At 38.8% G+C, this 16,752-nt stretch overlaps 1 protein-coding gene across 5 annotated transcripts in view; it reads right to left on the reverse strand.

Moving 5' to 3' along the window:
- ano2a (anoctamin 2a) overlaps positions 1-16,752 on the reverse strand; it is a 48,918-nt gene that overhangs the window by 30,182 nt on the left and 1,984 nt on the right. For 3 of the 5 annotated variants that reach the window (XM_028450733.1, XM_028450732.1, XM_028450730.1), the window contains exons 2-9: positions 12,836-13,008; positions 12,448-12,771; positions 4,485-4,580; positions 4,203-4,375; positions 3,977-4,031; positions 3,837-3,888; positions 3,716-3,771; positions 3,563-3,610 (exon numbers count right to left, since the gene is read on the reverse strand). In XM_028450733.1, the coding sequence (XP_028306534.1) occupies positions 3,563-3,610; positions 3,716-3,771; positions 3,837-3,888; positions 3,977-4,031; positions 4,203-4,375; positions 4,485-4,580; positions 12,448-12,771; positions 12,836-12,964 (933 nt within the window). In that variant the 5' untranslated portion in view covers positions 12,965-13,008. Of the gene's footprint in view, positions 1-3,562; positions 3,611-3,715; positions 3,772-3,836; positions 3,889-3,976; positions 4,032-4,202; positions 4,376-4,484; positions 4,581-10,125; positions 10,139-12,447; positions 12,772-12,835; positions 13,009-16,752 lie in introns of those variants that run through there. The other 2 variants (XM_028450731.1, XM_028450734.1) reach the window with 2 other exon arrangements.

Genomic DNA, 16,752 nt, shown 5'->3' on the forward strand with positions numbered 1-16,752 from the left:
ATGAAGGGTTTGAATATGCCTCCCTAGACTGGCTATAACTTTGGTATTAACAATGCAAAGTAACTGTCGCTGTTCAAAATGATGAAAACATTATTAAATAAACAACTATCAAGTCTGACAAAGTGTTTGTTAAAGGTCCCATGTCATGCTATTTTTCACCCATCTCCATTTGTTCTAAGAACTCTAAAAACATACTATTTGAGGTTTATTTTCCAAAACTCACCAGTTTTCCAGAGTTTTAGCCTCTGAAAAGGCACCTTCTGAGCAACTCTACACAAACAGGCTGATTTGAGGGATACTTATGCATATTCATGAGTAGGCGTGTCTATAGACGGGACAGTGACTTTTTCCTTCTCGTACGGTAACGTAGGGCCAGAGGACGGCCCAACCTCCTCCCACCCAGCTCATGCTGCTTTATAAACACGAGACAAAGCACGAGGCTGGGCGTTCGCCGTTACATACATAGACTGTAGAAAATACATACAACGCTCTGCGCGAAGGACGCTGAAATGCGCACCGTAGTGGGCTTGTCTGTTTACATGTCAATCACTGCAGAGAGCTTCCTGGAGGCGTGGCTTCTCCAGCTCAGTGCTGCGTCAAATTCGTCATCAAAGTGGGAACGCGTCATCAAATTAGAGCGAGGTGTTTGGGCTCGCCCTGCAGTAAGAAAGGAGCAAATCACACTCTAACTAACGATTGAGGAAATCAATGAAAAAAACACTTTGGGCATGTGTATGAAGCCTAAATAACACTTTATGATGTTTAAAGCACAGAAAAGTTGATTTAGCGCAACATGGGCCCTTTAATCATTTTACCATTTATATAAATGAAAACATGCATTGTACCCACTTCAATGAAAGCCTTTATAGAAGTGCACAGATACACAACACAAACAGAAAGAAAGAGCACATAGTGCAGGAATTAGCACATTCAGCTTTTAATAAATAGGAATCAGGTTGAAATCACACAAATTCCTTGTGACAATAAAGACAATAAAACAACCACAATGTGTTCATGCACAAGACATTTCATCTCCCCGGTATCTTGCCACATACATAGCTGCATAGACAAATAGTTTTTTCAAATTATGTTAGAATCCTTCCAAATTTAAAGACTAAAATGTAATTTCATCAAGAATAAATAATTTTTAGTAAAGAATATGTAAATATTCACAGTTCATTCGTTATGGTCCACATCCAAGATATTTGAAACAAAATGTAAATTAGGCTTACAGAGAGAACACTTAATTGCTGAACAAGATAATTCCAAAGCCTTTGTATGCTACAAACTCCCTTTACACAAGAACAGGGTCTAAAACGGGATGAGTTGCAGAATTCAAATAAACAATTTAGATCAAAACATCAGTTTGAACATGTGACGGAAATACCACCAATCAAAGGAACCATCATATACTTTAGATTTAAGCTCTCTCCAGATGTGATCAGTGAATTCAGAAAAGAAGTTTGTTGTTGTTCTGCAGGCACAGAGAGTGACGCACTGATCGGCCTCTATCCGGTGACGTCACACATAAAATGGCGTATCGCAGACTACAAAAACTACAACTTTTAAAAGTCTGGCATTACTCTATTTCACAAAAAAACACAAAACTAAAAACGAAACATTAATGCTTAATTGTCAAATAATTAAAATAAAGCCACTTGTCAAAGTGTTTCACTTCCCCTTTAAAACCTTTCCTGTTTCATCTCCCCCCCGTGTTTGGGGGGACACAGCGGAGATCCACACTCTCCATAGCAGGAGGCTGCTTCTCCACTGGGGATCACTCCCATACACCTCACGCTTGTTAAAGATGGTACCGCATAGGAAGAACAGGCCATTTTGTTGTTGTACAGCTGCACTTTATTATCTGGCTGCACTATAAACATAAGCTCGCTACCTGTCCCGGTCGCCGTGTCAGACTCTACCCATAGGCACGCACACACATCTCTCCTCCGTGGCTCACTCTCACACACGCGCATCAGCCGTGGGCATGCACCCAGTTCGTCACTCAAGCACATTTTCCCACTGCGGGATAAATAAAGTATCTATCTATCTATCTATATATATATATATGTTTTTGCTGTAATTCATCCATTTTTTTATTAGCTTCCTCTACTAATGCCTCTAATTCTGCTGCTTCAAATTTATTTTTTTGCTTCCGCACACAGCTCTCCTTCACACTCCATGTCCAACACGTTCAAAACACTCATTTATATAGGGCGGTCTGCACCACTTCTGCACGTGCACTAATCATTGCTGCAATCTTAGTGAATTCCTCGCAGGAGGTGAGAAAACTGCATCATTAAAGTATTTAGGGAAGCAACTGGTTTACCACCCTTTATTTCAGATCTTAGTGAATCCGCCCCATACTGTATATGCAAACACACAATGATGCTGGGACTTTATCACATTAATTGTGATTAATGAATTCCAGAATTCCATAATATTGATGGACAGACCACACCACAAGAAACAGGAGAACCAGAGGAGAAGCCGTTGCTGTGCTTTGTCTGCGTTAATTTGAGTTTATATTAGTGGTGGGACTTGATTAAAATTAAATAGCTAAAATTAATCTCGATTATTCCAAATTAATGGCCTAGCAATATTTGACACGAGAAGCAATGTATTTAAATTTAAATGGCTTTTGGTATATGACTGAATTAACAAACTCTTTCTTTAACAATTTACACACAACTGGGCCTTTTGTTTTCATCCGGTGTTTTTATTTAAGCTAAAAACAACGCCCAGCAGTTTAAATCTTCTCTCTTTGAAATATTTATTCTTAAAGTGGTCAGCCTGCACTGAGTTTTTTCTATTCTTTAAGTGAAATTAGAAAGATCTATATACTTATTTTTGCTAAACGGGGAAACTGAGTTAACTGAAAGCTGAAAGAAAGTTATTAAAATGGTCTGAATTTAAATATACTTTGTGGGCGGGTTCACTAAAGGTTTAGGGGAATTACAACGTGTGCAAACTTCACTCCATGCGCTAATAAGCCGTACAAACCCCACGTCTCCCTCTAATGAATATGTAAAGTAGGCGGAGCTCACAAGGGGCGCAAAAAAATGGGAGGGGGACATGCAAATAAATTAATGCAGTGGGCTCAATGCAATTCATCAAATCTGGAACTGTTTGCGGTGATTGTTTTGGCACAGGAAAATAGTACGACTGACTGCAAACACAGAGATCCGTTGCAGTAAAAGTTGACACCTGTGCCACAATCATGCTTGTCTAATCATCATCTTGATATGCCACACCTGTGAGGTGGGATGGATTATCTCTGCAAAAGAGAAGTGCTCACTAATGCAGCTTTAGACAGATTTGTGAGCAATATTTGTGAGAACAGGTTTTTTTGTGTGTATAAAAAATATTTTAGATCTTTGAGTTCAGCTCATGAAAAATGGGAGCAAAAACCAAAGTGTTGCGTTTATATTTTTGTTCAGTATATGTATATATTGTTTTAACCTATGTATTCATAGGTTAAGTTTATATCCAATGGGAAGTTGGAAAACTTCTGAATGTTTTTTTTTCGCATTATTTTTCTATTGGACGACACCGTTCTTACCTGTCGGTCATTCCTCTGATCTCTCCGACCTCTTCTTGTAAATGAACCCTAATGAAAAACAAACCCACATTTTTCTTAGATTAACTTTCTATTATTCTGCAGTGACTTTAAACAAATAAAGTTCTGTTTCTACTGAAGCTGCTGTAAACTCACATCGTGCAGCGGGTAGGCGGATACATAGACGCCCCGAGCTAACAATGAATTTATTCCTGTGACATTAAAAACAAAGTGTGAAGCAATCCAAGATAAATAGTGGACAACAGTTAGACCTCACCGCTGGTTTGACACGTCTGTCTGCAGCTGGTACGTGAAATAATCTCAGCAACCTGGAACGGCAAAAGTGTGGAGGAAAAAAAACCGTATGAAAATAAATAACAAAGAAGCGACTTTTTAACTACAGACAAAAACACTCACTATTCTGCTCCGTGTTGTGTTGTCAAATACTGTCTCTTTAGTCTTGATGTCGTATCTATAGGAGGAAGTGAGTACAAAATAAAAAATGTTCTTTTTTCTCTTATTTTTCAGTTGTAATGCACAAATAATACGACAAGACAAAAATGATTCTCTGATTTATTGATCTTTATCTGATAAAAATGATGGCCTACTAAATTCCTGGGAAAGACAGAAAGTTTTTACTCACAGGTGCAGCTTGTCTCTGATGAAGTGGTGTTTGAGGGTTTTGTAACGGATGCTTGTCTGTGAGTCTGTGTGCACGTCAAGGTCGGGAACGTCTGGTTGAAAAGGTTTGTTGAGTTTGGCCACGAGCGACTCCCACATTCCCACGATGCCGGTCCGCTTTCGCAGCTCACATTTCTGTTCAAGAACAACAAATCTCAATAAACTCCAAGCCAGCTCCTGAAGTTCTGTCCAGTTTATAAAAATCAAACATACGTATGAAGGCGTTAGGAGGTCAAGTTTTCACCTTTTTTACAGCAACTTTGATCTTCTCCAGCTCTGCCTCTCGACTGAGGATTGGCCACGGGATGTGGAGTCGGATAAACATTAGGCCACTGGCCTTCTGAACACACACACACACACACACACACATTTATTATACGAGAAACCCATATTTTAAAGCTTTTTAAGTTAATTTAACAGCAAAATTTCTGAGATTATTAGTTTTTTTTATTGCTAATAAGCATTGGTTGAAACTGAATTCACAGTCTGCATATCGATCAGGCACCTCAGCTCAACAGTTACTCTCATCACCAAAAGTGTTTCTCACCAACAAGACACGTCTCAAACGAAGCTCATTCAACAACACGCTAATCTCACACAAAGAGCATCACATGAAATACATCTTACTGTATCTTTCAAGTTTGAATGATTTTTGTCATTGTAAACCAGTATTTTATTATGAAATAAGATCTTTTCACTTTGATAGTTCTAAATTATTGTACGTATATGCTGTGATATACAATATGGCAACAAGACTGAATAGAAAAACTATGAAGATTACTGTAAACAAAATAATAATTATTTCAGATTTCCAATGCATCCTAAATATACGGTACAGTAATATAAAACACAAAATACTATAATCAATATATTTCTCAAACTTTTAGCCGATGTAAAAACATAGATAACTTTATTTTATGAAATCTGGCTCATTACAGTAATTGTAGGATGTGTCTTACAGTTTTTGAAGTCACATGTTCAAATCTTTTAACACAGTCTACATTTCCATCATGCATCTCAGCTCAACAGTTACTCTCATTACCCAAAAATGTTTCATACACGTCTCAAATGAAGCTCATTTAACCACGCACAAGCAAATAATCTCACTGTGGAAACACACATTGTCATTCTGAGCACACTGAACTACACAATACTAACAAAGAACATGATCTTACATTTCAATCTTGAATGGTTCTTGTCAGGTAAATCAGTATTTTATTATAAAATAAGATCTTTGCACTTTGATGGGTCTAAATTATTGCATATGCTGTGATATACAATGCAACAATATTGAAACAATTTACAGCAGAAAAATGTGTGCTTTTGAACAAGTACTTCAGTACAAAAAATGTAAACATGACTAACTCTTGTGTCTTCTCTGGCGAGGTGTTTTTAAACAGTAATCAATAAATGTTTCAAACTTCCAGCTGATGTAAAGCCATAGATTATTTTATTACTTTATTTTGTAAACTCTGGTTCAATACAGTAATTATGGGATGCAAGTATTGTCTATTATTTTGCTGGAAATTTCTCATAATTGACGCAACTGTTGAACTCTGCAAGTTTGGCTGCAGCCTTAAAGCATAATCTATAAGAGAGACTCCATGATTTAGCACATGGTCTATCACTGTGGCCCTGATTTCATCAGAGCACAGCTCTTGGTCTTCCTCTCCTGGCCACTCTTCCTACAACCTCATCCGCTGCTCTTTGATCCAAACTTAGTCCAAGGAAAAATAATCAGATCCACTTCTTTGTTTCTAATGAGGCCAAACACATATCACCTACACTCAGCTGTGTTTGGAATTTCTTGATTGTTTCATTCATTTTTATTGTGGGAATGCGAAGCTTCTAAGTTCAAGCAATCATCATCAGGATCCTGGTTCAAATCCTGCTCTGGGTGGTCTCTGCAACTCTAAATAATTCTTTGTTAAATCTTCAATTACTAAACAAAATGCTGTTAGTTATCTGTGGATTCGCATTCCCGGTTGCATTGTCGCAGCAATGCAAAGTTTCTAGTTATTTTTCTCATTCTTCCATACGTAACTCTAACCCTAACCCAATTCTTAACCGATCTACACTATTCAAATGTCTAAATGTTCCACTAAAGTATGTCAACACTTCTAAGTAATTTGTAAAATGCTAACACTTATACTTTTAATGTAATATTAGGTTTATGCTTTTACTGACCACTGCCATATCTCTGTTAATATTTAACCCAGAGACACCATTTTAGCACTAAAATGTAATGTTTTACATTAATTATGCAAATCTTAACCGATTTACACCATTCAAAGATCAAATTGTTCTGCTCCTTAGTGTCAATCATAATATCTAATTTGTAGAATAATAAATCTCTTATTTTTAATGTCATTCAAGATTTTGTGCAAATTTTTGTGATCATGCATTGATTGAGTGGTTGATTAGGTCTGCTAGAGTGTGTCACCTGTTGTTCTTTTACTTTTAGCGATACTGCTGTTAAAGCTTTAATTCTGCAGCTACAGTTACAATTTATAGCTTAAAATGTTGCTACAATCTTCTACTTTTTTTTAATAATCATACTTTAAGTGGGAAGGCTTTGCATTTCCTCTTACTTTGCTTCCACAAGGTGGACTTTTACGTATATATGTACTTGCTGTACATGTATTTTTTTTACTTACTTCAAGATATTGAATGTATTTTGAAAGGACAAACTAATAATATTAATCTAGCAATGAACTCATTGTTAGTCTGTTTTTTGTTGGACTCACTATAAATTGTTAACTTTTATAAGTGTAACACATTTAAGTCTTATTTCTGAATTCTGATCTTCACTTTTTATGGATGTTCTCCTTCTGTTCACTAACCTCAACCAGTCAAAGCAGATGGCTGCCACCTCTGAACCTGGTTCTGCTGGAGATTTCTACCTGTTAAAAGGGAGTTGTTTCTTCCCACTGGCGCTAGATTTTGTCATTTCTTTCCTTATTATTTTCTATTTTGATAAGTGCTATGAGACTACCTTTGTTGTAATTTGCGCTATATAAATAAAATTGAATTGAATTGAATTTTCTAGGTTCCAGCTAGAAATAAATAACAAACCATGGGTACATTTATTAGATCATTGATGATGATGACTTTAGTACGACATCAATAGTTTACTTACACACATGGAAATAACTCCTTGCGTCTAGTTCTCAGTCAGTAACCAAAGGGAAATTACAGATATTACATAAACCTTTTAATGGAACACTGAGTAACAATTCAGATTGCCACCACACAGTGAGAATGGCACCAGTTAGACAATCTGTTCATATGTATCCGCGTAATACATTCAGCAAGTTCGTCTTGTCTTCTTTTGAAATGTAATGTTGAGATTTTTGTTTATTCAGAGTTTCAGACAACTTTTTTCCAGGAAATTTCCTGTTTTTTTTGTCTCCTGACATGTTTCAAATGTCTTCCTTCCAGATGCCTCTGGCAGTTGACTGAATTTTATATCCCCATCTTTTTATACTGGCAAATAGTTACTATTTCATGTTGGACGTTTTTTGGCATTTTAAATGCTTCTACTTCTCATTTTGTCACTCTGCACGGTTCCACCATTGCTGTGTGACATCAGAAGACTTTCTCCAAGAAGTCAGAGTGGTTTTTTTCGACTTTATCGAGTGAGAGCTCTAACATCAGGAGGTGTTTTGAGTCACTTTTCCAAGTAGGTCCAAAAACCACAAGGGAAGGCAGCATTCGTTTTGAGTAGACATCTTTCTCCTCTTTAGATGTTTATCTTTCACTTTAATTACTCGTGCCACATGGTCTGCAGGAATCAGATAAGCTCCCTGTAAACCTATTAGATTGCTACTTTGTGTTATAATGAGTCTGATTTTGACAAGATCTATTTATTCCAACACCCAGTGAGCCCAACAATGCAAAATATGGAACAGAACAGCTGAGACCTGCAGGAATGGGACGCCCTGTTCATCGATGGAATGTGTCCACTGTCAGATTTGGTGATGTGCTGAGAGTTTGTGGACCACTTACTTTCAGCCGGTTAATTTAATCAGTGCAGTGAACTAAGCTCAAACACCATCTGCTCTGCACCAAACCGTGTGTTTCCAGGATTTTACAACTGAAACTGCCTTCCTTCAGCGTCATATTTTAAAAGTCCTCGTAAAAATGACACTAATCTTTGCACAGAAAGAAAAGTAACAGAAAACAGGCTAAAATAACTGAAGACTTACTGGTAACTGTCTATTTTGGGACGAATGAAAAGTTCTGAGCGAGGACGCAGCACCTGAATACTTTTAATAATCCAACACTGGGAGAAAAATCATTGAAATACTTCTGAATAATAACATTAATAAAGAATGTGAATGTGTCAGCACGGACGCTTTGGAGCGGCGGATCACTCTCTGATGAGGAGATCTAATCTGTGGTTTGGCTTCACACTGTCGCCCTCTGCTCTTAATCCTCAATTGAAGCAAACAGATGCTTTATTACACATACAATGCACCAGACACAACTCATCCAGACAAAGTCGATGAAGAGACACACAATTACACGAGAACACTGAGACTGGAAAGAAAACAGGGATAAAGATCATTGCACGGTTTGTAAAATAAATAGATAAAATATATGTATTTTATTTTGTTATTTTTGGCAGAAAGACATAAGGTGTAACACTTTTATGCAAAAAGATGACATTTAATCTGAAATTCAGCCCATCTCTCTTCAATTAAAGTACAAGCCTTTCCTGCAGCCTCACGAGAAACACTGAAACTAAGCTTAACCTGATCGGCAGCTGTCCAACCTGCTCAGCTTTGAGATCACATGACCTCGATGGCCCGATCACATGGAGCTCGGCAGACCAGGGGAAACACCAGGGTTGTTTTCAATTATATTTTTCAATTACAATACATAAACTAAAATATGATTACCGCGATCAACATTTTTTCTAATTACAAAAAAATTATAATTATTACTTTTCCCCTGAAAGTCAATTACAATTACGTTCTCAATTACTAAAGTATAATTACAATTAATCACAATTACTGAGCCTTTAAAGGAGCATAGGGAAGGATATAGAAATCGGACTCCATAGTGAAACAACGGTCGTTCGTGTAACTGCAGTCATGAGTCAAGCTGGCGAGGGAGCATAAACTCTTCATACCAGAGCATCTGATGCTGTGACACGGTTATCTATTTATTCACCGTTCACATCACTATTTACTGTCAGTCATGCCTACGTGGAACCAAAGAGTAGTTTGGCCCACCAGGCTTGTCTTCTTTCAGTCTCCAAGCCTTCTTCTTCTTGTGCTTTATTTCCGGGAGTGGATCACCTCTCCAAGTGTCATTTGACGTCACGTCTGCAGAACTATGCAGGAAATTCGGCTACAGAATAGCAGAACAAAGTGCATCATGCAGTCTGTGAAATGTGTGTGGGCTCATTCTCTTTGGTTTTGAACGTTTCATCGCCATTGGCATTAAAAGACTTAAAATGTATATTTATTTTTTTCACAAATGCTGTCCTATGCTAATTTAATAAATAAACCCATAAAACATAACCTTCCTCCTGTGTTAGCTTTCTGTTAGCATCTCTTATGATAACGGGTCAGTGTGACCCATGTTTTAAATCAGCTGTAAAATATACAAAAAAATATTATCTATCTAATATGTTTCTCATCTCTTGGTTACCTTGTTAAGGTGCGTTCACACCGAAAGCAACTTCAGTGGCTAGAGTTGCTTAAATCGCCTGTGATGAGTCACTTTAACAGTCATGCTTTTTGCTCCCTTTGTGACGACGTGACGTGATGACCAAAGAAGTGACGTAGGGAGACACTCGTTGCTGATTGGATGTTGCTTGAAAAGTTCAGAATGTTCAACTTTTAGCGACTTCACACATCACGTAATTTACGTACTTTTTTTATGTAATCTTGTCACCAGAGTCGCTGAAGTCGCTTTTGGTGTGAACGCACTTTTATGCTTCCTTATCCATGATGAAAATTTTGCATGGGCGTCTGAACCTTTTTTCTGTAAAAACAATTGTAAAATTATCCTCAAGAGAAGTGACGGGTAGTGGGAAAACTTGAAACATATCTTAATAATTGTTACCTAGTACAGTATAAGACATAGAACTGGAACATAGCTCCACAGGTTCGCATTTAAAATTGTAATTGACAGTTTTTAAAGAATTTCCATGACAAATGAAATGACAAAAACAGTGATCTGAACTTAATTACAGTTTAAGTACGACAACAACATCAACAGATTTCACCCCAATTACAATTATAACTACAACTGCAGGCAGTTATGAAAGGGGGCCAAGCCTTCCCGCGCGACTCGGCCCCCAGGTTTCGAGGAGCCCGTGGAAGTACGTCACGAAGGATGACGGGCTCGTGGCGAGCGTCAGGACACAGGCCAACGTGCCATTTGCTGTGAACAGGTGGATATGAAGTTTTGGAAGATGTTATTTAAAGTGTAAAAGTTACAGGTCAAAATGGTATGGGTTATCTGTGTGCTCTTCTATAGTCACCCTGTCAATTTCACAGCCCTCAACATATTACTTCTGCTGAAATAAAGGTTTGTTTATTTATATGTTATGTAGAAATAAGTCACCCCCACTTTGTCCAATCGCGATTAACTTCGAGATACGATCCCAGGAGCGACCCAAGGTCATACCCACCAAATTTGGTAAAAATCGGTTGTGCCATTTAGGAGATATAAATTTCTCATAATTGCAATGCCCTCTAGAGGCCTAATTTATTCAAATTTGGCTCATACACCCACAGTCTCATGGCAACCAAGGATCTCTGAATTGGTGGTGTTAGCAATTATTTTGACCAATATATGCAACAGTTTGCATTTTAATAGCTGGCTAGTGAACTTTACTCATTAATATTTTGCGCATATTTTGCCTGAACAAAATTTTTTGCTGAACTTTAGATCAGGTCCAAACAAGGACTCTACATGCCTAGTTTCACGCTGATTGGACAAAACCCCAAAGAGGAATTTGAAAAAGTAGGTTTTTGATATGTAGTGACTTACAAAGAGCAAGGTGCTGTGGGAGTGGGCGTGGCCTATGTCAGAAGATGCAAATCTATGTAGGGACCATGTGGATATGAATTTTATGAAGATGTGAATTAAATTGTGAAAGTTAAAGGCCAAAATGTTTTTGCAATTATAGCGCCACCTAGTGGAGCAATTTTTGGTATGGGTGGTCTGTGTGGTCTTCTATATCTACCCTGTAAATTTCACTGCCCTCAACATAATAATTCAGCAGAAATAAATGTTTGTTTATTCATGTGTTATTATGTCATTAGCCACGCCCACTTTGACCAATCGTGAATATCTTTAAGATATCGCCTCAGGAGGGACCCAAGATCATACCCTCCAAATTTGGAAACAATTGGTCCTGCCAATTAAGAGATATAAATATTCATTATTTGTAGCGCCCTCTAGTGGTCTACATCATTCAAATTTGGCGCATACCCTCACAGTCACATGCCAACTAACAATCTCCGATTTGGTGTTGTTAGCATTTATTTTGACCGAGATATGCGCCAGTTTGCATTTTTATAGCAAGCTAGAAAACTTTACTCGCTAATAATTTGCGCATAATTTACCCGAACAAACTTATAGGGTTAACTGTAGATTACGTCCAACTGAAGACTCTACGTGTCAAGTTTCACGCTGATTGGACAAAACCCCAAGGAGGAGTTTGAAAAAGTAGGTTTTTCAGGTTTTGCAATTTTGCTCCAGAAAAGTTAAGGCAGAAATGGGCGTGGCCTAGCCCAGGTGATTCAGTGCTATTCAAGGAATCTGTGGATATGAAGGTTTTAAATTTGCAACAAACGGTGTGGGAGATATTGGCCAAAACGCGTTGACCTTTGTTATACCGCCACCTACTGTCGGAAATATGTGTATTTTTGCGTCCAAGGTCCCCTGGGGGTTTTGGACCCAACCACCAAAGGGCACCACCCTACCTTGCACGGTTTAGCCTGCAGCACCACTTTTACCCAAGGAAAAATAATAATAATAATAATAAAAATAATAATAAAAACCCTTGCGATTACAATAGGGTTCCTAGCACCGCTGGTCCTAGGAACCGCGTATGCTTACATACGCGGTTCCCTGGCCCCACGGGCTTGGCCCCCTAATTACATCATAACTGTAATTAATTACCAATTACAATTATTTTTTACCCCAACCCTGGAAATCCCTCATGTAAAGTGTTGTCTAACCTCTTTGTCTCGCTCTATCTGCAGCCCAGCATCCAGCAGCCCTCGTTCAAACTCCTCCCTCATCATTGCCTTCTCCTCCTCTGACAGTTTGGACTCCTCTGCATCTCCTGCTGGAGCGCTGGCCTCAGCAGACTCCGCCTCGCTATCCCATCGGCCTCCTAGCGGTATGGGCATGGGCAGTGGGATGGGTATGCTCCCGTTGGATGTGACGGAAAGACGTGGCCGCGACGGCCTTCGTTTCTTGTTTTTGTAACAAAGAATGTAATCGACCTTTCGTTTTCCATCAGCGAAGAAGAGACCAGGGCCAAGCTCGATGCCAGAGTCCTGAGAAACAAAGAGACGCTGATGAAATAAATAAACCGAGCTCCCACTTCACTGACAAACGTACCGGAGGTGGAGGCTCGCTGTCGTCAGGCGAGGTGATGTTGCCTCCATTAGCAGCGTCGAGCCCGAGCCCTGACAGTGAATGGGCCAACGACACAAGCTTCTCTGAGTGATAGGATGAGGACTCACTCATTGCTGTGGTGAAGGTTATTTGTTCTTTTCCGTGTCATCCCTCTGCTGACACAAAAAATACACAAAGACACAATCGGGTAAATGTGAAAATACACAAAAACAGGCACAATTTCTGTGCAAATGCACATTTTACTAGGGCTGGGACTATAATGCGTTAATCACAACTAATTATCTACAGAAAAATAATGCAGTAAAAAAAAATGTTAACACAAGATAACGTTTAAGGCTCAAACATACTCGAACGGACATCCGCAAAACGGAGTTCAATTAAATGCAAAGCTCATATTTTACGACCGTGAGGACTTCTCCTCATAGTTGGTGTCACACAAAACATTGCTTAACATTGTAGCGACACGCATTATATGTAACACCGACCTGTATTTCACCCGCCTGGTGAAACAGAGCAGGAGAGATGAACACGAGCCTAGAGAAGAGACTAGCAGACGAGCTACGACAGTAGCAATACCTTTAAAACAAGTCCCAAGAGTACAAGGACTACAGAGAAGCGCTAAGAATCATGGGAGAGGTAGGATTTTAACAGAAACTACTACACGGCAGTGAGTCCAAGTACTGTCCGCGCAGAGTCCGTTGTGTGCGGAGTCCATCTGAGTATGTTTGAGCCTTTAGAATCATCCTCCATTATATACATGATGACAAAAGCTTCCCTTTTTTATGCTAAAATTGTGATTGACCTATTACACATATAACACAAACATACAATGATACTGGGACTTTATTCATTAATTCATTACAGAAGAATAATGCAAAAATCCATGAGTGACAAATGAACAATTGCAAGAACAAGTAAGTCATAAATGAAGTACAAGTAAAAAGTAGCTCCATTAAGTAGTACTCAAAGTAAAAGTTACTAGTTACTTTGGCCCCCCACGTTTATTTTTGGTAATAAATCTAGCCACGGTTCCCTTGTATACAGTAAACATCTCATGTATAACCACACAATGCACAATTGGAACTTCATTTATTTTCCACAAAGGCATCTGTGTAAAATTAAAGGTTTGTCAAAATGTACAATTATTTCTTAAATAAAATAACATCAATTAATTCAATTCAAAATGAAAAAAGCTAAATGTATGAACTCTTTTTTTTGTGAACAACTGTTTTATTGGAATTATAATTTCACATGACAAGATCAAGCAGGATCTCCCCTCCCTCCCACCTCCCCTGTAGGTCTACTTTCTTACAATCCTACTGAGTGTCTTTATTCTGAGCTGAGCAGGCCCGTTATTGCCGAGGCAGCTCCCTTCCATGAGTCCAGGGTAGAACTTTTGGCTTTGTTTACCCGAGCTGTAGATAGTTCTAACATGACCACATCCTGAAAGTATAGGACTATTTCCTAGCGTACAGTTTGTGAGGAGGTAGCCAGCGTTGTACTATCAGTTTTTTGGCAGCCGTCAAGCCAGCCAACAAAACCTTGAGGTGTTTCTCATTCAGCCCCAAATGTGAATCGTCACTGAGCAAAAGGAGAGTCGGCTTCAGAGGCACAGGCATTTCAGTTAGACAAAGTTACTGTTAGCTTCCTCCAAAATCCATAAACCTCTGGGCAGTCCCATACCATATGCCTGGTATGTTCAGGGAGCACAAATCACAGTTCGGGCTGGTCTACAGTTTCATACAAAATCTTAAAAGTGGTGTCAGATAGGCCTTCTGACACAACATATAATTAATCAATTGGGGGTTGGGGTTCTTGAACGTGTGGAATGTGTTCTCCAAACATTTTCCCAGTTTATGTCTTCCTCCACAAAGTCTCTAGAGTCTAGACCATGCCTTGGCCCGAGGTAGTTCTTTCGAAAACACAAATCATGTTGATTAAGCTTCTCCCCAGGCCAAATCTCTCCAGGACCGTCCACAGATATTGACACTCGAGCTTGTCAAAGGCCTTTTCGGCGTCAAGCAATAGTATCGTGCATGAAGCCTTTAGTTTTTGTGTTTCATGAATTACGTGCATTAGGCATCAGATATTGTCTGCTGCTAAACGCCCTTCCATGAAGCCAGTCTGGTCCTTATGAATTAGCTTGTCCATGTATCTCTCCAAACGTAAAGCCAGCACTGTAGAATACAGCTTCTTATCTGAGTCAATTAATGAAATCGGTCTGTAATTGGAGCATTCAGTTTTGTCTTTCCCTTTTTTAGGGATTAGCAAAATCAAGGCAGCGTTAGTGTGAGCAGGGAAAGAGAATTTTTCAACCACTGATCGAATAGATTCCAAAAGCTGGCTCAAAAATATCCCAAAAATCTAGCAAGAACTCTGGCAGTATGCCGTCTGAGCCAAGCGATTTCCCTTTATTTGTCATCCTAAGCACAATCTCCAGCTCCTTTAAGAATATGGGACGACCCAGATCTGTTGCTTCCGGCTCCACTACCATGGGCAAGTCTAGACTACTCAGAAATTGCTTACATTTCTCTGGGTCAGAATTAAGCATAGCTCCTTGTAAAAAGAGTGGAATGGGACTTTTATGTCTTTTGGGTCAGATGTAAATTTGTTTTCGGGCATTTTGATGGTATTGTTTAAAACTCAAGATTCACTTTGCTTGAGTTTCAGTGCAAATAATTTGCTTGGTTTGCTTTCGTTAAAATATTAGCCCTGCCTGACTTTGTCCATGATGAACTCTGCTTGCATCCTCAACAGATCATTAAGCTCCACCCTGACTCCCCTCAGGTCTATTTCCACCGATTTAACGTACTTATCCTTTAACCGCTTCTCAAGTATATGACACTTTCTTTCTAATTCGCAACCTCTCACCCCACCGCTGCTTCTAGGCTGTCTTGTTGTCTGGCTAGCGCGAGCTCGATAGATATGCTACCGCTACTAGCAATGTTAGCATCCACGCTGGTGTCCTTGTCTGTTTGCATTTCGCTGAGGAGGTTTTGGTTGGTGAACTGCCCGGTTTCTTATCCCCAGACATCTTCTACAACTTTACTGACTGAGTAAATATGTTTATCAAATGTGTAACCTGACAAAATATCAAAATTGAGGGATAGTTAGTAAGCGCTCTAGTGCTCTCCAACCATTGCATCTGCAAGTCACTTCCGGTCTCTCAAAACTGTCATTTTAAATGCCTGCGTTTTTTCACCAAAACATGGACCTTTTGATGATTTCAGAGGGCAGATTCTCAAGCTTCACTTCCTGCCCTCCATCTGAATTTTTTGCTCTCGCTTTGTTGCGATGCAGCAATGTGAGTAACAAGCAGCTGCATGATATGTTCCACTTAAGTCCTTTTCTCCTCTAAGGCAGGGGTTCTCAACCTTAGGGTCACCAGATGCCTTCAAGAAACTAAGATTTTACTGACTTTATAGATGGGCCCCAAAAATCTCTCCCCTTTATTCCTCCTCATAGATGTCTCCTCATGACTGTTCTTCAATGCTCATGTCTGTGTTCAACCACCTTCAGCGGGGGCCTCCGGTCTCCGGAACCTTTATTTTGGAGGTCACGGGATGAAAAGTTTGAGAACGTCACAAAAGTGGCGACTCCTAAAATGAGTATTTTAGTACAAAATAAGCTATGAAATAAAAACACATAGTTAAAGGTGATATTGTAAATTTCTACATCACTAAAATAGAAATCTGGATATACTGTATGTTGACTACTGATATATTGCTTAAGCCCAGTTACAACCCTTATTAACACAAACAAACCCAGAAATAAAAAACACATATTAAATTACAAAAATAAAATAAAATGAATTAATCATAGATATGGAATTAATGAATCTTATACATTAAATTCAATAAAAATGCCTACACAGTAATTCAAAATGATGCAATGAAAAT

Source organism: Gouania willdenowi, chromosome 6, assembly GCF_900634775.1.
Source record: "Gouania willdenowi chromosome 6, fGouWil2.1, whole genome shotgun sequence".
NCBI lineage: Eukaryota > Metazoa > Chordata > Actinopteri > Blenniiformes > Gobiesocidae > Gouania > Gouania willdenowi.